At 39.8% G+C, this 23,426-nt stretch overlaps 1 protein-coding gene across 1 annotated transcript in view; it reads left to right on the top strand.

The window, feature by feature from the left end:
• Positions 1 to 23,426, top strand: part of ITPRID1 (ITPR interacting domain containing 1) — a 56,069-nt gene that overhangs the window by 7,338 nt on the left and 25,305 nt on the right. The window contains exons 6-10 of the mRNA XM_077808727.1: positions 1,284 to 1,335; positions 2,167 to 2,253; positions 2,865 to 3,067; positions 11,973 to 12,562; positions 14,087 to 14,141. Of these exons, the coding sequence (XP_077664853.1) occupies positions 1,284 to 1,335; positions 2,167 to 2,253; positions 2,865 to 3,067; positions 11,973 to 12,562; positions 14,087 to 14,141 (987 nt within the window). The remainder of the gene's footprint in view (positions 1 to 1,283; positions 1,336 to 2,166; positions 2,254 to 2,864; positions 3,068 to 11,972; positions 12,563 to 14,086; positions 14,142 to 23,426) is intronic.

Raw genomic sequence — 23,426 nt, 5'->3', positions numbered from 1 at the left:
GCATGTGTTCGTTTCGATCCCAGTAACATACGCTGTTGAGGAGTTTACTATAAGGTAAAATTTCTGTTGGCAGGACATCAAGTTCTTTTGGAAGGCAAGGCTTGGCGAGCCCTATCAAGGAAGAACTCTAATTAAACTTCCCACCATTTTTTTCTTTTGCCTTTGACAGGCACCCAGCATTTTTATAGCGCATCTCCAGGGCTAGGGCGTTAGGGTGCTTGCCTGGGCTGTGGCTCAACTCCCTTCTCTGCCACAGGCTTCCTGGATGACCCTGGGCAGGTCATTTAGTCTCTCTGTGCCTCAATGCCCCATCTGTAAAATGGAGATAATAGTTCCTTAGCTCACAGGGGTGCTGTGAGGATAAATAAATTTAATATTGCAAGGTGATCCAATGCTGTGTACAGGAAAAGAAGACACGTTGTGTCCTGAGACAAGTAGCAGATTCGTGTGCAAGTTGAGCACAGCGTTTGCTATTAGAGGTTCTGGTTTATGTTGCCATAGCAATTACAGAATGCCGACATCCTTTTTTGTTCATAGTTTTGATGGTTATCCTTGCAGCGAGTAAACCACAAGAATTTGTGTTAGGATTTATGAGCAGGAAAGTAATCCAGTAGAGAACAAGAGACGATGCTTTTCCCTTTCTTTGTAGACAAAGCTTTATTAATAGAAAGCAAATATTTAAATCTCAAGAAAAGAGGTAAAAAGATATTGGCATGTGCCACAGAACAGCATCTATTGTTAACCACAGGAAAATATTCTGCCCCAACTTCCAAGCAGCAAGGAAGATTTCGAATCCATGAGTGTGTTATTTCATTGTTGCAAGGAGAAATGAATTATACTGCCACAGCACACTGTATCCTAATCTCACTTATTTACAGTAGTGAGCAAGTTTATTAGATGGTTTAAACAAAGTGTAGCTTATTACTCCTAATTGTAGCACCCTAGAACTCCAGTAACCAGTGTTCAATACTTCCAGTTCCTAGCCAGACTATTTCTCTCACAAAAACTGTTTCACCTGCTCTGTGACTGTTTTAACTCCTTCCCAAACACATTAAAGATTTGATCCAAAACCTAGTGGAGTCAATGGAAAGACTTCCATTGACTTCACTGAGCGTTCAATCTGATGTTAAGAGCTTGTCTACGCTGGAAAGTGATATTTGCTGCTTTTGCTATAATAACATGGTCATGCATTAAAATAAATCTTACGTCTGTTCTAGTTTGACAACATTTCTGTCCTGAGAGGCATTAGGAGTACAAATATAAATGTATTTTCTTATTTGCAGTTTCCTTGGCTAACCCAGAAATGGTGCAAATGACTGTGCAAAGCTATATGAGGTAGGTTTCAGACAATGCGTGGCTATTATTAGATACAAAGGAAGAAACTTTATATTTAATATTTTCAAAGACACCACAAAGTTTTTTCTGTAGATAGTTTTTTTATTTTTTTTTAACATTAGTACCTTAGTACAAGACCTAAGCAAAATTTAAATCTTGTTTAAGCTGTATCTTGTGGGGCAGCTTGGAAGGATAGAGAATGGACCAACTTTTCATCCATAACTATATTAATGACCCTAATCACCTTAGGTACATGTGAGTAAAGTGAAGTCCATCTATTACAGAATCATTGAATTTGTACCTTAGAAAAAGACTACCAGATTACAGAATGTTCATTCTACAATGATTGGCTCCTTAAAAACAGGCATTATGATCCAGATTATTTATTACAAATACAGTCAGAAACCCTAACTATACAAAGAACTGAGATGTAATCTGAAATTAGTAGTTCCTGCTGTTGCTACTTAGTGAGCCTATTCTATCTGAAACTTTGTTAACAGCAATTATATCCTTTAGAAGTAGGTGGCTAGAGAAACTGTGCTCCCTAAAGGTTCCCCAAAGATTCACCATCTGTCAAAAGCGAGACATTCTGCCACCTTTATAATTAGCATTTACTGGTACCTAACACCTACATTTTAACACCTACTGTAACATACTGTTCTTGAGAATAAGTGTATTGCCACAGTATCATACATGCTCTTCTTCTAAGGCCTTGATATTGTGTATCATTATAAACCAAAACAAAATGCAAATGTTTACTCTGGAAAAAAAATCATAATGACATCCCAAAGGACCCCAAGACTTCATGGTTACTTTTTCCAACTCCTGTAGATCTCTGCATCAGTTTTCAGAAACTCCTGTTATGTCAAGATGGAACAGTTTCAACTCGTCCCATTCTCTTGCTAGTGCACCGAAAAGGTTAGTAGTTTCCAGATATTTTCAATCCAAAGCGGTAGAGATTAGTCCTGCTTAGAGACTGACAAATATATGAGGATTAAAAACCCAGTAAATGGAGTGTAAAGAATAAAGATACATGACACCCAATCCTGCTCCCATTGAAGTTAATGGGAGTTCTCTCATTTACTTCAATGAGAACAAAATGGCCCTCCGCTGATTAGTAGGTACCTGATACAAAGCCCATTGACAAGCTTTCCATTGACATCAGAGGTGAGTATTGAGGCATGTTTGTGAGGCAATGTGAGGAAGGCTGAATTGCTGTAGCATGTGCCTTATCTATGATGTGGATAGAAAGAGGATTTCAATCCATAGGAACATCAACTTCTACAAATGTTCCTCTTGCTACGTACTCTAGATCCGCCTTATCTTTCCAGGCTAATGCATCCCTGGGAGAAAAAATCATGGGCCTCTGAACTGGAAGAATATAACTGCCACCTCGTGGAGGAGTGCTGGGAAAGTGAGATGGGGGAAGGAAATAGAATTTCTGAGCAAAGGCAAAACCATGTAAGAGCTAAACAAAAAGAAGGGTGATGTCAGGACAGTGATATGAATTGTCTTTGTTTTATCCACAGCATCACTGAATGGCTGGAGCTCTGGGAAAATGATCCAGTTGAGATTCTACTGGATTTGGGGTTTGGGACAGAAGAACCTGACATTTGCACTAAAATCCCTTCTCGATTTATCAATAATGCTTCCGTAGCAAAAGGAATCAACATCCGAGTCTTTCTGGAAGCTCAAAAGCAGCGTATGGACCTCGAGAATCCCAATTTATATGGTAAGTTGAGAGTGTTTTGTCAGAGATGCAACAACAGAAAATAAAGTGGGGGTTGTGGAGGCAGGGAGAGGACCTTGAGAGGGAAAATGAATGAGACCTGGGACCATATTCAGGAAACATAAACACAGTTCTGCAAACTTACAGCATAACTTCTTCCTGACATGGTAAATACAATTATGATTTTTTAACTGTATCTAACCAGGTCTTCTAACATAACTGTTTTTATAGGGTAAACAGTTGTAATATCACCTACAACTATGCTAAAATTTGCTGTCTGGGCTGTTATTTTTTAAATTTCATTTATTACTTATATAGAAACCGCAATGCACTGTGCACTTCACAGACAAGGTCTTTACACCAAGGGAGAACAATGATACAGCCATGTTAGAGGGTTTTTTTGTTTTTAAGCTTAGGTCTGGGAGACACATGTTTGGACAATCAGTGTTTTAACATATTTGCACCTAGTGTTGTTCTGTCTTCCAAGGATATTGAAAATGTGAAAGGATTCAGAAAAGAGCAATAAGAATAATTTGAGGATTGGAAAACCTGGTTTAGAGTGAAAAGAAAAGGAGTACTTGTGGCACCTTAGAGACTAACAAATTTATTTGAGCATAAGCTTTTGTGAGCTACAGCTCACTTCATCGGATGCATGCAGTGGAAAATACAGTGGGGAGATTAATTTAAGAAGATCAATCCATGTAACTAATCAAAGAGCAGGTTAAGAGGTGGCTTGATCACAGTCTAAAGGTACATATGTGGAAGATATGATGTGGAAGAGAAGATTTCAACAATCTACCTACTGATGTGGTATTTTGTGGTATTTTAAATGAAGATTGAAGGGTCTTTCTAAAAGATATGTTCTAGCTCAAACTGAAGTTATGGTCTTGATGCAGAAATTACTTGATGAAATTCGCAGGCTTGCATTTTGCAGGAATTCAGACTAGATGATCATAATGTTCCCTTCTGGCCTTACAATCGATTACTCTTTAGTATAGCCAGGATTTTAGGATTATGACCACACCTTGTAATCTCTATAGTCCAATTTCTAATACAAATTACCCCATATTTATGCTGAAGACTACCTAACTCAGCTAATAGTTCCACTGAAGCCAATGGAGCTGCATATGAAGAAGTGTTAAAGTATCTACCATGAGTAAACCTACCAAAATCTGGATCCATGTTTCTTAGTATAATCCAAGTAACTGGTATTTTGTGCCCCATAAATACCGAAGATAGATAGATCACTTCACTACATCACTTATCTTTACTCATTCTTGTCTTGCTGCCCTTTCTCATGCATGCTCTGTGGTGTCAAGATGCTGCAATCCATCTTCTTCCAACACCCTCTCAGTACTACACCCTGCCACCAGCAGAGTAATGAGAATCTGTTCTTCAGCCTCAGCATTAAAACTGGTTGACATTTTTCAAATTTTTGAAATTACAGATTTTGATTTTTTCAAAGGAAAGGGAGATTTTTTTCATACTGCGGTCCTTTTTTCTACCAGCTTTGTTCAGCACATATGCCACACACAGCTGATCACACCATTCCCTTCCTCCTCCTGTTGCTCAGACACACCTTCCTTTTTTAAAAAAATCTGGACTGTACTTCCCAAGTCTGCAATTCTTATTCTTGCACAGCTTCCACGCCTGTCCGCTGCACAGTGATAGCCAGATGACCCTCAAGAGCTACAACAGGAGAGTGGGTTTGTGGGGGGGGGGGGGAAGGGAGAAAACCTGGATTTGTGCTGGAAATGGCCCAACTTCATTATCATACACATTGTAAGGAGAGTGATCACTTTAGATAAGCTATTACCAGCAGGAGAGTGGGGTGGAGGGAGAGAAAACCTTTTGTAGTGGTAAACACCCATTTTTTCATGCTTTGTGTGTATAAAAAGATCTTCTGTACTTTCCACAGTATGCATCCGATGAAGTGAGCTGTAGCTCACGAAAGCTTATGCTCAAATAAATTGGTTAGTCTCTAAGGTGCCACAAGTACTCCTTTTCTTTTTGTGAATACAGACTAAGACGGCTGTTACTCTGAAACCTGTCAGTTTGCTCCTGAGATGCTCATCAAGGCAGGATCTCATACATACTGGCTGCCTTCCTATTCAGAAACTTCATCAAGTAAGCCGTACATTATCAAATGAGAAATGCAACAGAAATGTCCACCCTTACAGAAAATATTTCATAGACCCATGTGCCCATCTAAATGTTTACAGCAAACCCACACATCAACGGGATTGGTGTGTGAGTGAGAGAACTCCCCAGATGGAGGAGAGGGAAAGAAGAAAATCAATGAGAGTGAAAGGAGGGAGTGAGGAGGAAGGACAGATTAAAGGAGGAAAAGAAAAGCAAAAGAGTGAAGGAGAAGAGAAAAAAAGGACAGAATGAAAGAGCAAAGGATTAAGATCTAGCCTGGGAGAGAGAAAAGGAGTGGATGACAGAGGAGGAAGAGATTTGTCTGTCTGGCTAGGCGACATGGTCTCTCAAGGGTTGTTGTTATGCTCAAATAAATTGGTTAGTCTCTAAGGTGCCACAAGTACTCCTTTTCTTTTTGCGAATACAGACTAACACGGCTGCTACTCTGAAACCTAGGGTTGTTGGTTTTTGAAATCTCCCAGCTATTAATTTCCCAGTGAAGTCTTTTCTGTTTGGGTTTGCCTGTTGGTGGCTGTGGTGGGAGAATAAACTGCGGGTTTGGCTTCCACAGTAAAGTCAGATTTATTATTTTCCTGAGTTTCTAGAGCTGTTTAATTGCTGATCTGACCTTTTCAAATGCATTTGCTGCTCAGTTGGTGTATTATTTGTTGATGCTTCTGTTTGATTGGTGGTAATTGATTCTTCTATATAGTCACTGAGCCAGATTTTCAAGAGCTCAGCAATCCTTTGGGCACCTAAATAAAAGCCAGAGGTGAAATCCTGGCTCCATCTAAATCAATGGCCAAACTCCCATTCGCTTCAATGGAGCCAAGGTTTCAGCTCTGATTTTTCAGAAGAGCTCAGCAGCCAGCAGCTCCCATTGTGATACAGATGGCCAGATTTTTATAAGAGCTAAGCACCCAAAATGCTGAGCTATTTTGAAAATCGAGCTACTTATTGTGGTGTCTAAATAGGAGCTGAACTCTTTAGAAAATCTAGCTAGCTCACGTCATCCTCAGATGGGAAAGGACTTTGCTGGGAATGAATAGCCAGAAAACACAAGTCTTTAGAAGAAGAAAAACATGTCAGTCAAATTTCTCTCCTTTCTCACTCACTCCATTCCCCTTCTGTCTTCCTCCTCCTCCTTTTTGATTTTCTGTGCATGTCTGATTTGAGAAACTTTATAGTTTGTACTTATGGATCATCAATATGGAGGTTCCCCAAGTTATTCTATATCATATTCTGCATATGTTAAATACTGCATTTTTGAAGCTCTTCTAAACATCCCTGAAAGACAGTTTAATATTTTGACTATAAAATCCAGAGTGCAATATTTATTGTGTGACTCACTGGAACAGAGGAAATATTGCTTAAAGAGGAGGAGGGCATATATGTGAAGATCCAGCATCAGTTCCTATTTTGTGTTAAGTTCCTAGAGCTGTTCAAATATTAGAATTTATGTCCCATGGAAAATCACAATACACCAAAATTTGTTAATGTCAATATTTTTTGTGAGATGGAAAGTTCAAAAAATTATGATTCAGAAAGGTTGAAACATTTCATTTCAACATATTTAATCTAGGGCTGTCAAGTGATTAAAAAAATTAATCACAATTAATCCTGTGATTAATCGCACTGTTAAACAATAATAGAATACCATTTATTTTAAAATTTTTGGATGTTTTCTACATTTTCAAATATATTGATTTCAATTACAACACAGAATACAAAGTGTACAGTGCTCACTTTATAATTATTTTTGATTACAAATATTTGAACTGTAAAAAAATAAAAGAATAGTATTTTTAATTCACCTAACACAAGTACTGTAGTGCAAATCATGAAAGTTGGACTTACAAATGTAGAATTATATACAAAAAAACCTGCATTCAAAATAAAACAATGTAAAATTTTAGAGCCTGCAAGTCCACTCAGTCCTACTTCTTGTTCAGCCAATCGCTCAGACAAACAAGTTTGTTTACATTTGCAGGAGGTAATGCTGCCCACTTCTTGTTTACAATGTCACCTAAAAGTGAGAATAGGTGTTCTCATGGCACTGTTGTAGCCGGTGTCGCAAGATATTTATATGCCAGAAGTGCTAAAAGATTCATATGTCCCTTCATGCTTCAACCACCATTCCAGGGGACATATGTCCATGCTGATGATGCGGACGGACGCATGTTCACTTTCATTATCTGAGTCAGATGCCACAAGCGGAAGGTTGATTTTCTTTTTTGGTGGTTCGGGTCCTGTAGTTTCCGCATCGGAGTGTTGCTCTTCTAAGACTTCTGAAAGCAAGTTCCACACCTTGTCCCTCTCAGATTTTGGAAGGCACTTCAGATTCGTAAACCTGGGGTCAAGTGCTGTAGCTATCTTTAGAAATCTCACATTGGTACCTTCTTTGTGTTTTGTCAAATCTGCAGTGAAAGTGTTCTTAAAATGAACAACATGCACTTGGTCATCATCCAAGACTGTTCTTACATGAAATATACTGCAGAATGTGGGTAAAACGGAGCAGGGGACATACAAATTCTCGCCCCAAAGAGTTCAGTCACAAATTTAATTAATGCATTATTTTTTTTAATGAGCATCATCGGCATGGAAACATGTCCTCTGGAATGGTGGCCAAAGCATGAAGGGGCATACAAATGTTTAGCATATCTGGCATGTAAATACCTTGCAATGCCAGCTACAAAAGTGCTATGCGAATGTCTGTTCTCACTTTCAGGTGACATTGAAAATAAGAAGCGGGCAGCATTATCTCCTGTAAATATAAACAAACTTGTTTGTCTTAGTGATTGGCTGAACAAGAAGTAGGACTGAGTGGACTTGTAGGCTCTGAAGTTTTACATTGTTTTGTTTTTGAGTGCAGTTATGTAACAAAAAAAATCTACAATTGTATGTTGCATTTTCATGACAAAGAGATTACATTACAGTACTTGTATGAGGTGAATTGAAAAATACTATTTATTTTGTTAATCATTTTTGCAGTGCAAATATTTGTTATAAAAATAATATACACTTTGATTTCAATTACAACACAGAATACAATATATATGAAAATGTAGAAAAACATACAAAATATTTAATAAATTTCAGTTGGTATTCTATTGTTTAACAGTGCAATTAAAACTGCAATTAATGGCGATTAATTTTTTTAATCGCAATTCATTTTTTGAGTTAATCGCGTGAGTTAACTGTGATTAATCATCAGCCTTAATTTGATCCAAAGAAAACATTTCAACATTCACAAATCTAAAAAATTTCCTTTCATTTTAACACTCATTTGTGTACTCCTGAGCTTCCATGGTGCTTCATCTGAGTTGTAGTTTGGGTGCCTCATGCACTCATTCTTCTTTATGGGCTGGAGTCCCCAGCCAGACTACATCTCTCAGATATACTGTGGTCTTATGACTCCCATGATCCATCACAGCAGTTCAATCAGAGGGGAGACTGCAATGCATCATTGTAGAGCTGATCTGAAATGAAGCATTTCAGTTCGACAAACCAAGATGACATGAACCAAAATTAAATATTTCATTTTGATTTTCAAACTGGTAAATAAACATTTCAATTTTGCTTAATCTTTTTTAATGGAAATATTTTTGCAGAAACTGCGTTTTCCATTTAAAAAACATTTTGTTGGAAAATTTCCAGTCACCACTAGAAACTCAAAAGGCCCCTCATTCATTTCAGTGATGGCCTCTTATGAGATTCTAAATCCTTATAGTAGTCTTCTAGACAATTTACCTTGGGATTTAGGTAAAGATAAACTAAAATGTGTGTTTTTTCCTCAGCTATTTGAGACCTGACCTTACAAATTCTTAGATACTGACCAAATTACACATGCTGTATAACTGAGTCAGTGGGCTTGTTTACAACATAATTATCCTGAGACAATTACAACACAACTGCAAATTCTAGTGTCTCATCTCTATTCCTTAAGGCAGGGGTAGGCCATTATTTTTTTGTCAAGGTCCAAATTTCTTGGTCAAGGGATGGTCAAGGTCCAGGCTCCAGAGAAAATAATAAAAAAAGTAATAACAATAATGATAAGTAGTAAATAAAAAGATTTCGGGGTTCATTCAAAAAGCATCTGGCGATCTAGATTTGGCCCGCAGTCTGCCTAATGACTACCCCTGACTTAGTCTCATCTACACTACAGATTTCAGCTGTGTTGTAAATGGCTGTGGGGATAACTGTACTGTTATCAGGATCTCACAGCTATAATGTGAATAGGCCCTGATTCACATGAGTAGTCTAATTGTCTTCAGTGGGATTGCATGCATGGGCAAGGATTACTTGAGTGAGTAAGGATTGGCACGGTTGGGTCCTTAGTATTTAGGAAAAGAGCTAAAAGCTTGGTAAGTAATGTGGGCTAAATTCAGACCTGCTCATCTTGCTCACATGTTTAAACATTACTCCTTGGAGAGATCCCATTGAAATCAATGGGGCTGCCTGCAAGGGGAGGATTAAGCAATGAAGCAATGTTAGCCTGATGTGGTTCCTCCAGTGACTTGGTTGAAGTCAGTGTAGTTACACAAAGGATGGATTTGACCCTGTGCATTGATTACATTCACAATTAGTGAATTATTGCTTGCTTCTCTTTTTCCTCATCATTTGATTCATTCATTAGCTGTCAGAAACTGAGATAGTTTTTGACATGTTGTTTTGCTTTTGCAATCTATTTCAAACTATAAAAGGTGGTTCTGATTTAAATCAGAAACGTTAGACAATTCTGTCACTAATAATTCAGAAGAGATTAGAAATTGGCATTTTTACATCCTGACACAGTTAACAGCCTAACAATGTACAATACTGAGGATATATGTTTTATTTGGAGAATATGTGATGGCATCATTGATATGCAAAGCCATGAGTGAGTCATACCATCATCCCAAACTCATGCCAATAAAATCTTTATATCCCAAAATACCACTGTGTACTCTGTATACTGATAGATCCAATGACTAGTTTTTAACCAGAGCTAGTGAAAGCTTTGTCATTGTCCTTAAAAAGACTTTGCCTGATTTTTAACTTCAGCGGATTTTGCCATCCCAGTGTTTGGAAAAACATGAGTCTCAGAGAGAAATGGTAACAGTCAGGAATTATATGTCATGATATTGGTCCCTCATGCACAGACCCAGCTCAGATCCATGTTAAATATCCCCTTGTTGTCTAATCATCAGTGAAGCGGCTTTAACAGTTTGCATGCAGAATACATGCAATAAATTTGGCTGCTCACTAGGAGACACAGAAGCCAAGAATGTTAGAACTTTGCCATCTATTCCCCTCAGTGAATTTCTCAAGGAATCAGGAGCCCTTCTGACATTTTCATTGCCTCAGGAAGGGTTTGGGACACAATATACAGGCAGATGTGTTGTAGCTCCTTTTATCAATAACCTGACAACATTTTACAATGATGGAAATCTCCAAAATTCTTTGGGGTTTTTTGTTTTTTTTTTAATAAAACAGATGAAAAATTAAATCATTTCCCTAGAGCTGTTATGCTGTGGAATAATATTTGCCAGCAAATTACAGAGACTTAATAAGCTTAACAAGCTGTGGGAACCTTATGAAACTTCTGTGTGTGTGCATTCTGCTCTGTCTGTGGAGGACAATGCACTTCTTGCAAGAACAGAGCCTTTAGGGGTTGTATTGGTTAATTCAGTGAACTATTTATTGACATAAATTACAGTACTTAATCGCTACCAGTTAAAGGGTTTATACATTTATAGGAGTCTTGGATGATAGCCAACTGTAAGTATTTGAGAACTGATTCTGATACACAGTGAGTAGCACCGTACTCTGGGTAGACCAACTGAGCTCAGTGGGGTGACTCATAGTACAAATCGCTATTCAGTCTTAATACTGGAATCAGATCTGGCTTATGGTATTTGGGAAATTGAGGCTTGATTCTCCAGCCCTTACTTATGCTGAGTAGTATTAACACAAGAAGACCCAATGAGCTCAATGAAACTGCTTCTATAAGTACTACCTGATTTAAGACTTGCACAATCAAGCCATTATAACCCTGATCCTAAACCCATTTGAAGTCAATGGAAAGACTCTGGTTGACTTCAGTGAACTCTGGATCAGGCCCTTAATGTGTTCATTAACAGTGAAAAGTTTTAAAATTAATTATGCTCCAGAAGGTAGTCAATTGTTTCAAATATACAGTTCATCTTAATTCACATACATGTAACATGCATGGCCCCAATTTAGCAAAGCACTTAAGCACATGTTTATTTTTAAGCACCTAAATCCATCCCTATTCAATAAAACAGTTAGGGAGTGATTCTCATTTACACTAAGGGCCCTTTAAATCCCGTGTTAACTGCCAGCATGGATTATAGGGCCCATAGTGTAGCTCACGCTCTTTAAAGTTCAGTTTAAGCACATGTTTATATTCTTTGCTGAGTCTTTGAGTCTCAAGTTAGGCTCCCAAAGCCATATTCATGCACCTCTCTCTGTATGCCGTGCAAATTTTGGTTGCAGAACTTTGGAAACCACTCTTCAAAATTTGGCCTTTAAAATATGGATAAAAAAGAATCCATAATAAAGGGATCTGGAAAAGCCCTAGCATTTCTTTCCCAAAGCAGCCTGTTATTTGAAGAATTCCCAGTCTCTCTGAAGAAAGCCGAGGGGAAAGGCTGAACTGCCTTGACAACTGTGTGTAACCTGATAGCGTTAGTTTAGGTCATGACTGCATCATTCTTTTCTGTTTTAACAATGGACCTTTTCATCCCTTTCTATCAAACTCAAGGGCGTTTTCGACAACTGGAAGTCCTGGATCATGTGACTAGTGCCTTCTCCTCTTTGCTGAATGGTGTTAACACCCAGCAACAGAAATCAGAGGAGAGTAATGGGGAAGAAAAGAGCATGACGGACATTCAGAGGAACAAAGCTGAGGCCACACGAGTGAAGCGGAGAAGGCTAGGTCATTTCCTGAGAAAAGCTTCTAGACAGGCAATAGTACTGCAAAGGAGTGCTCAGGCTTCTGGAAATTCAGAGTCATTCAAGGATAGAGAAGAACAGTCTCCCATCTATGCTGAGATGGACCAACGCATAGCAATCAGGACTGGCTTTTCTGAAAATAATACCTTGGTGGGTCTGAGAGAGGAACAGTCTTCCACTGAGGATGATGCACTGACATTATGCCGGCTGCCACAGGCTCCAACAGGGAAATCTCAGGTTTTGTCATATATACCTATAAAGCAGCCCCAGATTCCTTCTGCATCGGAGATGGCTGTCAAAGACAGACCAAGGAAGGAGTCCAATTTGCTCTTGACTCACACGCTCAGAAGGGTGTCTGGTACAAAGGGCAAGCCTCCAGATTCATTTGAAATGGAAGAGGTAAGGCAGATTTCTATGTACCGTATAATGACAATGTGCATATACAGATGGTAAATACAAGTATAGATCTGGCTTCTCTCCTCCAAGATGAGAGCTAAAGTAGAATGTTTTCAAACATCATATCCCTGCACCAGGGAGAGAAGCCAGACCCCTTTCTCTGTGTGTTATAGACTGTTTAAGGTTTTCAATTTAGGTATAAACTACTGTCAAAAAATTTGGCACAGGTGTTACTCAAAAAGCCATGATTGTGTCAACAAGTACTATCGTATAAAATGCCAATATGCTTTCCAGCAGTTGTTCCTTAAGCTCTGTGTCCTAAAAACAAGCTCATTCAAAGAAATGGCTTGTCCTCTGATCCACATTCCATGGAATGGCTCTAGACCCTGATGTTCTGCTGTCAATACATTTTAGAAACAATGGGAAGTGGATCAGGGTCAGTGTGGTGCAGCATTACCTGGAGTGTTTGTCAATCCTAGTCTTATATAAGATCAGTGTGCAGTTGCAACAGTGGGATCATCTGGAGTGTGTCTGGTCCCATTGCTGCAGAAAGAGGTCCAGGAAGGCTACTACCCTATACTGGCCATTCTAATAGGATGCACAGAGGAGCAGGCTTATCTTTCCAGCCACCCAAAGACTAAAGATAGGGGAAGGAGGCCAACAATTAGGGTCTCCCTGAAGAACCAAGGAAATGGGGAGAGGATACAGCCAGCAATCCACTACAGACAATTGGAACTTGAGAGAGAAAGAGAGAGGTGGCATGCCTCCTCCGTAGAAGATGGCAGCAGATTCAGGAAGGTTTCCACTTTCAAGGGTCATCTTGGGGAGGTGGGATTCTGGATCCATGGAGAAGAGGCTCGTTCAGCTGAGTCCTGTTTCAAGTTTTTTCTTTTGCTCTAAGAGTTTTGTCCCAGCCTACATTCACCTACAGTGGCTAAGAAAAATGCTAAGCCCTGACTGCAAGGTTGGGGTCATGGTGCTCTCCTCCCCCATCCCAGCTTGCAGAGAAACACATGAAACACTATTGCACCTCTCTGAGACAGTGTGGTTCAGCACAGTGGATTAAAAGGTCCGAACTAGCCGCATGAGTTTTGAAGAGCATCTAGCACAATGGAGGCACCAATCCCTATATAGGAGGTTGGGGTGCTTCTCTAAATACATTCTCTGAGCAAAATCCTTCCCTTCTTTACACCTCATTGCAAGAATTTGGCCCCATAGGTCTGATTTATGCAAATAAAGGCACATTTTCTGAGGGGCATTTGTTTGAGCCAGTTCAGTGGCAAGAGTTTGAATGTATAGTACAGGGGTAGGGGGCCTTTGTCCATTGACACTTAAATATGGGAGTTGGAGGGTGACCAGGACTAGATCCTGGCTTAAAATACTAAACAGTAATAAAAACAAGAGCCACTGAAAGAAGATTTAACAATATTTCAGTTGGAAATTCTTAATTCTAAAAGGGGAAATACACTTGTAATAATAAATAAGCTGTTTTTGCTTTTGTGGGTTTTTTTTTTTTTTCTGTCTCAGATCCAGAGCTTTGAGGATGAAACTCCAGGGGGAAATCTTCATGGCAGCACTTCAGGTGGGTATTAACAAATAAAATGTAGCTTTAAAAAAAACAAAACTTAATTTTGCTATGTATTTTTTCTAATTTCTCATCTCTTGCAGAGTGCATTCTCTAGCTGCTCCTACCATCTATGCAGTTTGGATGCACAACTATAAATGTGCCAACCAAACGAGCATTAATAAAATAATGTGGCTTACAAGTATGCACACCAAGTCAAAGGGGCTATATGTGTGTATGCTTAGAGGTCTGTTCATACACAACTCATTGCCAGGCTGGGTCTGCATTAAGTGCTTAAAGGCTTAAAGTGCAAACTGGACTGACAGTAAAGTGGAAGTGTGTCTTGACATCCTGTGGGAGGACCTGAGTTTGAGTCCTGAACTCTTTCTGCTAGAGAGATGGATGGGGAGTGCTGGAGAAGCAGGCTGGAGAATGTCTAGCAGCATTCTCAAGTTCCTCCCTCTAGCTGTGTTCAAAGCAGCAGTGACAAACTCCAGAGCAGGGGAGAGTCATTATGTAATTGAGCTTGAGAGTGGCAAGGAACAGACAGCCAGGAATAAAGGGAGACACCTTGGTGGGCCTCACAGAATGATATTGATTATTTAAATGCAAATCCATATTTAGTCACATAAATAAGTGGCCTGATATCCATAGATGCTAATCATCCATACATCCCATTAATTTACCCAAGAGTTGTCATCTTCAAGGGTGACATCTTGGTGGCAGTGTAGTCAATAGCACAAGTCCCGTTGACTGCAGTAAGGCCAGGAATTCACCCCAAGTGCATAAGCTTCACTTAGTAAATGCTAGAGCTGATCAAACTATTTGCAGTGAATAATTTATCTGACAGCCTTTCTTTCTTTCTGTTTCCAAATGATCTGTGAGCAGGTTTTTGTTTGAATGAGTGTGTTAGTGATACACCCACATACTGAGTTTATTGAACGATTATGTATTTCAGCTTATGGATTGTTTGTTTTGGTCCTGTCTTTGGCTGTTCACTATGGGCCTGATCCAAAGACCACTGATATCAATGGAAAGACTCTCAAGGGTATGTCGACACTGCAATAAAACACCTTCAATGTCCCTTGTCACCTGACCAGAGCTTGTGGGACTAAAAAATTGCAGTGTAGACGTTCAGGTTCGGGATGGAGCCTGGACTCTGGGACTCTCCAGTGGCCAGCCTGAGCCTAAATATTTACCCGCTAATTAAACAACCCCGCAGGCCAAGGCCTGTGAGCCCTAGTCACCTGACACAGGCCAGCCACTGGTGTTTTTATTGCAGTGTAGACATACCCTCATTGACGTCACTGGGCTTTGGATAAGGTCCCCTTGTTTGCTATTCATGGTGTGTTAATCACCTCAGTTACATAGTATTGTTTTGTTTCTGCTTCCTGAATGACAACTGAATCTTTATAAATAGAGACAAGCTCCCACACCAGTGCATAAATAATCTTCATACTGGTATTCACACAAAGAACAGTCATTCCCTAACATTTGTGCAAAGAAAACCTCATTTGCACAAGTATTCACAGAGAGTGAACGCAGTCAAACCATTTCAGGATTTGCTAAAATGCTCACAAATAGAGTTTCCTACTATTTGTCCAGCTCCAGTGAATTACTGTACCATGTAATGACAAATGGTATTAATTGCTCCAGATTGCATAATTATACTATTCTCACCATAAGTAAAGGAATAACTAGGTACCATGCATTCTGGTCTAAAACACAGAAATAAGCATGTGCTTAGTTGTGATTTCATGGTACAGTATGTAGAATGTGATTACTTTGCCTCTACTGACGGCAGTGCTTTGTCATCCAATTAAATGGCCAACCAATATCATATAAGTAAATAGTACAAGTATTATATTAATGTCTGTGACACAAGGTGTAGTTCCAAAATGTTATTTCAGCATGTGATTTAAATTCTGATCTTTCTCTGTTGTTATGGTATTATTGATACTTGTCTTAATTTCAACGAAGACAATATGGGGCCAGATCCTCTAATGTATTTAGGTACCTAACTCAGAACTGTGGATTCCGTTGCGGGCCAGGTATCTAGAATGTTGCACCATTGCGTCTAAGTCCTCTCTGTGGATCTAACCCTAAGGCCCCAATTCACCAAAGCACGTAAGCATATGCTTAACTTAAATTGAATACTGATGAACTTAAACATGTATTTAAAGTTAAGTATGTCCTTAAGTGCATTCCAGGACAGGGATAGACTTAAGCACATGGTTAAAGCCACATGCTGAAGTGCTTTGCCGAATAGGACCCTAATTATGGAAAACAGCCCCAAAAGTGAATGTTACCAAATTTAAATGTAGATTGTAATCTCTTTGGGGGCAGGGACTGTCTGTTACTGTGTTTGTACAGTAACTAGCACAATGGGACCCCTTTCTCGGTTGGCCAGCAGGATCTATTGTAAGAAACATAAGTTACAAGCCTCTGAAAACAGGGATGGAATGGAAGCTGTTCCACTCCATTACCTCTGGAAGTAGTGCTAGGTGATGAAGAAGTAGGGCTAACTAGCAACAGAGTATTTTGCATAAAGGGAGCATATTAGAAATGGGTGACTTATTGAAGTACTTGCCCTAATGGTCTTTTCCCTGGGCTCTGTAGCCTGGCCTCAATTTTAGTCCAATTGCTTAATTTTCTACACTCCCCATGAAAGCCAATTCCCTGTCTCCTGTGTGTCTTCTTTATATTTCTCCATCATGTAGATTTTGGCTGTTTAAATGCAGCAGGCTTTATGATAAGGCTTTTTTCTTCTTCTTTTCTCTCTTGGCAGAATGCTGAGACTTAATTTTAAAAGACACTCAACCCCCCAAACGTCCCAGAATGACTTACAAGGAAAACAGTGTTTTCTAGCTCTGTTTTAAAAAAAAATTACAATTTTTTATTAGGCAATTTTATCATTGTTATAAATAAGTAATTGTACTGGGGAGCAGGGATAATCCTTATTTAATTAAATTCATCTATACTCCCAGGTTGGCAGCAACCAGACATATGTGAGACTAATACCCACAGCCTGCCTGTATGCATGTGCAATTAAAAATTCACTCTACAGTAGCACTGGCAGTTTAGTGTTGCTTTTGGCATTTACAAATTCTTTTATTTTGTGACTTTTTTTTTTTTTTACCATACACATATGCTGGAGCAGATGTTGCTTATTTGTTGTTTATTCAAATCTGTAGGCTCTGGCAGCTAACTCCATTGTTCTGTAATGAAGCTTTATTCACTGTCCTGTATTAGGACCCAGCAAATGCATGACAGGCAGAGTTAGCTCCCAGCAGGAAGCTATAGTTATTGCTCTTACTTATTGGCTGTTTATATTCTAAAGCTCACAGTCGAGAAAGCTAGCTGGGCAGTGCAAGGGACTGGTGCTGTTGTGTTCTGAGGGAAATAACTCCACTGTATCTTTGCCCTGATGGGGTGCAGGCTTGCATGTAAACTCATCTGTTGCAGGGATTTCATATTCGATACTTGACAATAGAGCTGTTCTCTCTCTCTCTACCCCCCATCGTTCCTTCCGTTTTCAATTAGCCTTTGTAAAGTATTGGGTTTAACTAAAGGATGTTTTGTTGTTGTTCATGCCCGTTAACTCAGCACGTGTCTGAAGATTCATTTGCAGCAATGTCTATTAGGGATGCAAGGGATCTGAGGTTTATTTTTGTACAATATTGTATTCGTTCACTCCCACTTCTTTCTTCTTTACTCCTCAATGCCTTTCCCCATTAGGGGAGCCACACTATTGCTATGCAGGGATTCCAATGTGGTATTGACCAAAGAAGGACCTGCCGATCCCTGAAGGTTGTGTGCCAACATAAAGGCATTAGCCTGCTGGAAAACCTCTTTGTAGCCCAAAAGGCAATCAATCAGGGAAGTAACCACCTCCATCTGGCACATTGTGACATGGAAACTCACTATTAGAGCATTTGTGATTCATCTTGTCCCAACGAATGGTGCCAGGGATCAAACTATACTCCGTCTTCGCAGCAGCTGGGAACATTCTAGCTTCCCAGGATGCTAAGCTAACACATTAGCTCCTGTGACTTATCAAGTAGCAATTCTTTTAATTATCACACCTTCACTCCTCCTACCCACCAACTCCACATACAGTGTGGCACCATGGGAATATTTCCAGAATGCAATCAGTATTTTTCTTAATTGACTGTGTTCCAACCATGTGAATCCTGTTTCTTCTTTATTGTAACGTGCATGGCATTGATTGCTCCATGCCACCATGAGTATGGGAAAGGAATCCACATTTATTTCCATGTGTTTCTGCTACATCCGGATTTTCCTGTTGCCTCTCATCATTTTTAATATTTAGCAAAATAGTAACAACAAAGAGCCAGCTACCATAAGAAAGATTCCTTCTCGCCAGCGGAAGGGGGTAACAAGGTAATTCACAGTCCTGGTTACCACTAGAACCGTCACAATGTGACTATTTACACTATGGTCCTTAAATGTCCCCACTTTCTGAACCGTCCTGACAAGTGACCTTAGTGTAATAATGACCTCCAACAGATGGGGTGAGAGAGAAGGAAATGAGAGCATTGCTGGTGGAAATCCAGTGATGGATCTTGTTGCCTGTGACATAAAGGGGGCTGATTTTCCACTCTGTTACATGGGTTTTACACTGATGTAATTCCCTTAACTTCAGTGGAATTACTTCTGCGTAAGCATGGTGTAATGGAGTGACTCGGTCCCAAATATTTTCTATACGACTGTTACTTTGCTATAGCTGTTGTGGGAGATAGGTGGGCTTTCCTGTCCTCTGTGATGACCACAGTGGACACGCTGAACAGTGGAACTCTTCTGGGTGGCTTCTTTCTGCACTGAGGAACTTGAGTTCTTCACAGAGAAGTTCCAACAGATTCAGAATGACCTCTGTGGAGCTAGGGTCAAAGTGGATACTGGGTCAAAGAACAAGGATTTGCTGTGCTGCCCCAGCCCCACCCTCCAAATGAGTCTTATGCAGTATTCTAGTAAGAGGTATTTAAGTGATTGTAAGCTATTGTGATTTGGATCTAATCCCTCCCTCAGAGAGGGAAAGCTGCAGGGAAGTTGCGAACAAATTGTGGTCAAACATACTTTAAAAAATGGACACCAATATTGTGACTTACATGTGCTGTGGTAATGCTTATGAGCCCCATTCATGCCCTAGGCCCCCGTTGCGCTAGATGCCATACAAACAGAACAAAAAATGCTCCCGGCCCCAAAGAATTAACATCGCTTTGTCCACTGCGGGCTGCTGCTGAGCCTTTTCTTTCTGGTTGAGATCATTGAGAGGGCCATGATGGGTCTAACCCGAAATCTGATATCCTGAAGTCCTTAAATCCTCTTCTAGTCAGGCTTCTGGCTGGACAATAGCGTAGAAACAGAGCTAATAGCATTCGCTGATGAGCTTCATATCAAGTCATCCATGCTGACCTTTCAGAGGTTTTTGATACCATTTAGCAGAGAGTGTTACTGGACCTGGCAGGGAAGGGGGGAATGTTCATTCTGTTTGGGCTGATTCTATAGGCTGGTTTCGAGTGACTCCTCCTCCTTCATCAGGGCACTCGGCTGTTGAATCCCACAGAAGTTCAGTCCTGTCATTTCTTTTTATTCATATCTCTCTGCAGTTGCCACTTGGGGAGATTGTGAAATAATATCTGCAATGTCATCTGTATGCTGATGACACTTAGTTCTACATCTCATTTTCATCAGAACCAGACATAGCCATCACCAGGCTCTCCCGAAGTTTGGCAGGGATTGGAAGATGGATTAAAGCCAATTGGCTGATGCTCAATTACTAATAAGATGGAGGTGATGCTGGCTGGCAAGGAAAAATACAGGGAGGACCTGGCAAAGTCTAAAGCTGTTCCATCAATTGAAGGAGGATAAAAGACCATTGCCAAAATGGGCTGTAATCTCAGGGTTTAGCTAGATTAATCACTTCTCTTAGACTCCCAAATTGTATCAAGGGCTAGAAATAATTCTGATCATGCATCACTACCTAAAACCTTTCCTCTAAAAGGCAGATCTCACATTGCTCATTCACACCTTCATTATTTCTAGACTTGCCAATGCAGTCTGTTTATGACTAAGCAAGAAAGCCCCTCAGAAGCTCTGACTAGTGCAGAAAGCAGCTGCCTACCCTCTGAGTGAAGTCGGTTGTCAGAGCATATCACACCTGTGCCCTGGACTATTCCCAGTGAAAATGTGTGAAATTCAAAGTGTTGAGCAGTATCATCAAACCTAAAATGTCCCCACCCCCGATACCTTAAAGACAATACTCTCTCGCTCTCACTCTGACCCAATTGCCCTAAGGGTGTGGTTGCTGGAGCCAAAGATGAGGCATTTTCAGTAAGGAACCCCCGCTTCTGAAGTTTGCAGAACTCAATTCTGGCCTTTCTAGTAAGTTGCAACATTTTGTTCACTCGAGATTGTTGGGAAATATTTTTTCCCCATAAAAAATTTTAATTAAACAACATTTTTTCCATTTTCATCTAAATTTTCCTTCTACAATTCTGGGGGGGGTTGGAAAACACACTAGGCATATGCTCATTTATTTTTTATAGAAAAACAGAATTTTCTTCATTTACAAAGTTGTTCTAGAGAAACTTTTCAACCAGTTCCACTCCTCATCAAGGCTTTCTACTAAATGTGAGCTATGAAAGCATATGCTCTTAGAGAGAGAGAGAGAGAGAGCGCCCTAGCCATTTCACTATTTTCTAAAGCATAGGGCTCATGAGGAACATGATGCAAAGCGCCTAATTTCTCAGGTGTTTTGGGTGGGAATAGGTTGAAAGCTGAGGGCTATGGTGATGTGCTAGTTATTCTGTGGTTGTTATATGGCTAGTTTACAGGATGTTGTGTACATTTATTTTTATTCTGCGTGATTTAATCTTATGAAATGCTTAGAGCTTGGGATAATCACTTTTAAATCAAAATAACTAAATACATTTTGCTCCTTATATGTGGAAAATATAGTTCCCTTTCAAGTTATGTGAAGCGTGCCGCTATACCACGGTGCTGGGTGTCTTATAAAAACATGCGATAATAAATAATAGCGTGTACAGTGGGAGGAAGAAAACAGGAGAGAAAATTGCACAATTATCTACAATATAGCCACCATATAACTGAAAATGTACATGACATCTTAGATGTATCAGTGTTATCTGTGATAACAGAAAGAATAACAGGCCAGACTGTTTGAGAAGGAGGGTAAGAGGGTTCTTTAGTAAAAGTAGAATAATTATACAGCAAGATCTCTGGGGACCCTGGGTGCCTTGAAGTTTTTTATTCTTGTTATAAGCTTTCTGGGGGGCAGGAACTTGTCTCTTTGCTTTGTGTTTGTACAGCACAAACAGGGTTCTTGCCTATGACTGGGGCTCCTACACAATACCAAAATACAAATAAATAATAATAATAATTGTGTTTGGTACAGGATTTTGTATGATACTGATAATATGTGGTGGATCACAAACTCAACATGAGTTAACAGTGTGATGCTGTTGCAAAAAAAGCAAATGCAATTTTAAGTTGCATTAACAGAGGCATAGCATGCAAGTCATAGGAGGTGATAGTACTGCTCTGTCCAGAGCTGGTTAGACCTCAGCTGGAGCACTGTGTCCAATTTTGTTCACCAATGCATAGAAAGGATGTAGAGAAAATGGGAAGGATCCAGAGGCAAGTGACAAAGATGATAAAAGGGATGCATTGCAACCCATATGAGCAAAGGCTGAAGGAACTGGGTAGTTTGGAAAAGAGGAAATTGATGGAGGGACATGATAGCGGTCTTCAAATACTTGAAAGGCTGCCATGAAAAAGATGGAGACAAGTTGTTCTCTCTTGCCACAAAGGGCAGGACAAGAGGCAGTGGGTTCAAACTACAGCATAGCAGATTTAGATTAAATCTCGGGAAAAACTTCCTAATTTTAAGAATAGTAGGACAATGGAACAGACTGCCTAGGGAGTGGAAGCTCCTTCACTGGAGGTTTTCAGAAGGAGGCTGGGTTGCCATCTGTCTTGGATGGTTTTTAGACACAACAAATCCTGCATCTTGGCAGGGAGTTAGACTAGATGACCCTTGTGGTCCCTTCTAACCCTAGGATTCTGTAATACTGTGTATGCTAATTTAAACAAGAATCTCACTTAATCCAAATGGGACAGGGGACATGAATTTATCTAGCTAACCTGCATTTTGAATAGGATGTAACTGATGCATCATGGGGTACATAACCCAGTTTCCTATAATGTGGGTTTCAGATAAAAGGATTTATCTAACTTCTACTGTAGTTTTGTTTAAAACAAAGATCAGTGGAAGAGCATTAATAAAAACTGTCGTTTATTCCAGCACTGAAAACTGAAGTTTTGGTTTGTCTGCTGCTGCCACCTGGTGATCATTCTCCTATGCTGATGCATGTTGTTCTGTTGTCAGGTCTAGTCATATGGCGATGCGTTTAGTTGGGCAGCCCTTACTCCGGTGATAAATCCCATTGAAATGGGCATTCCTAGAAGGCGACAGACTATAAACATGAGAGAGGGTTGTAGAATTGGGTCTCATATTGTTTCTATTGAAAAAGTAAATATAAACAAAGATTTGCTAGCACCATCCAATCTGTACATTTTTACTTCTGCAGTGGCGAAAATAAAAGTTTTTAAATGCTTCAGAAAATATGTTTGAATCATAAACTTGCTGTTTTGTATTTCAGTGACACTAAGTGTGCATGGCATGGATATTAGTACTCAGAACAGCTGAAAAACAGCCCTTTAGAGTAGGCAGAATGTGCACTTGTGGCAGTTTTGCACTCCCCCATTTTGGCAGTGATGTGGAGCTGCCTTGCACATGTGCAGCCCAGGTTAGCGAAAGACATTTTGGTCACATACCTGAGGGGCCCGCATGCTCATTTGTAAGCTGTTTATCTTTTTGTTTTTGCATCCACATGCCTAGATGAAATATTTTCTTGTACTGTGCAAAACTCCAATGGACCGGGAAGAGGCCTCGGCTCAGATAATAGTTGTAAGCCCACTGTATATCTGACAACAAATAACTATTCCAGAGGGAGTTTTACTAGATTTGGTTGTAGCAGTTCGGGGAACAGAAGAGTGTGGAGTATCAATCAGTCCGGATACAGATGATTCTTTATCCTTTATTCTAGTTACTTTAACCTTCTCCAAATGATGTTCTGATAGCAATTAGATTGAATCATAGAATCATAGAATATCAGGGTTGGAAGGGACCTCAGGAGGTCATCTAGTCCAACCCCCTGCTCAAAAGCAGGACCCATACCCAATTAAATCTGAGCTCCC

This window comes from Eretmochelys imbricata, chromosome 2 (genome assembly GCF_965152235.1).
Source record: "Eretmochelys imbricata isolate rEreImb1 chromosome 2, rEreImb1.hap1, whole genome shotgun sequence".
NCBI classification, from domain to species: Eukaryota; Metazoa; Chordata; order Testudines; family Cheloniidae; genus Eretmochelys; species Eretmochelys imbricata.
The sequence above is the reverse complement of the archived record's forward strand: the minus strand, read 5'-3'. Positions and strand labels throughout refer to the sequence as shown.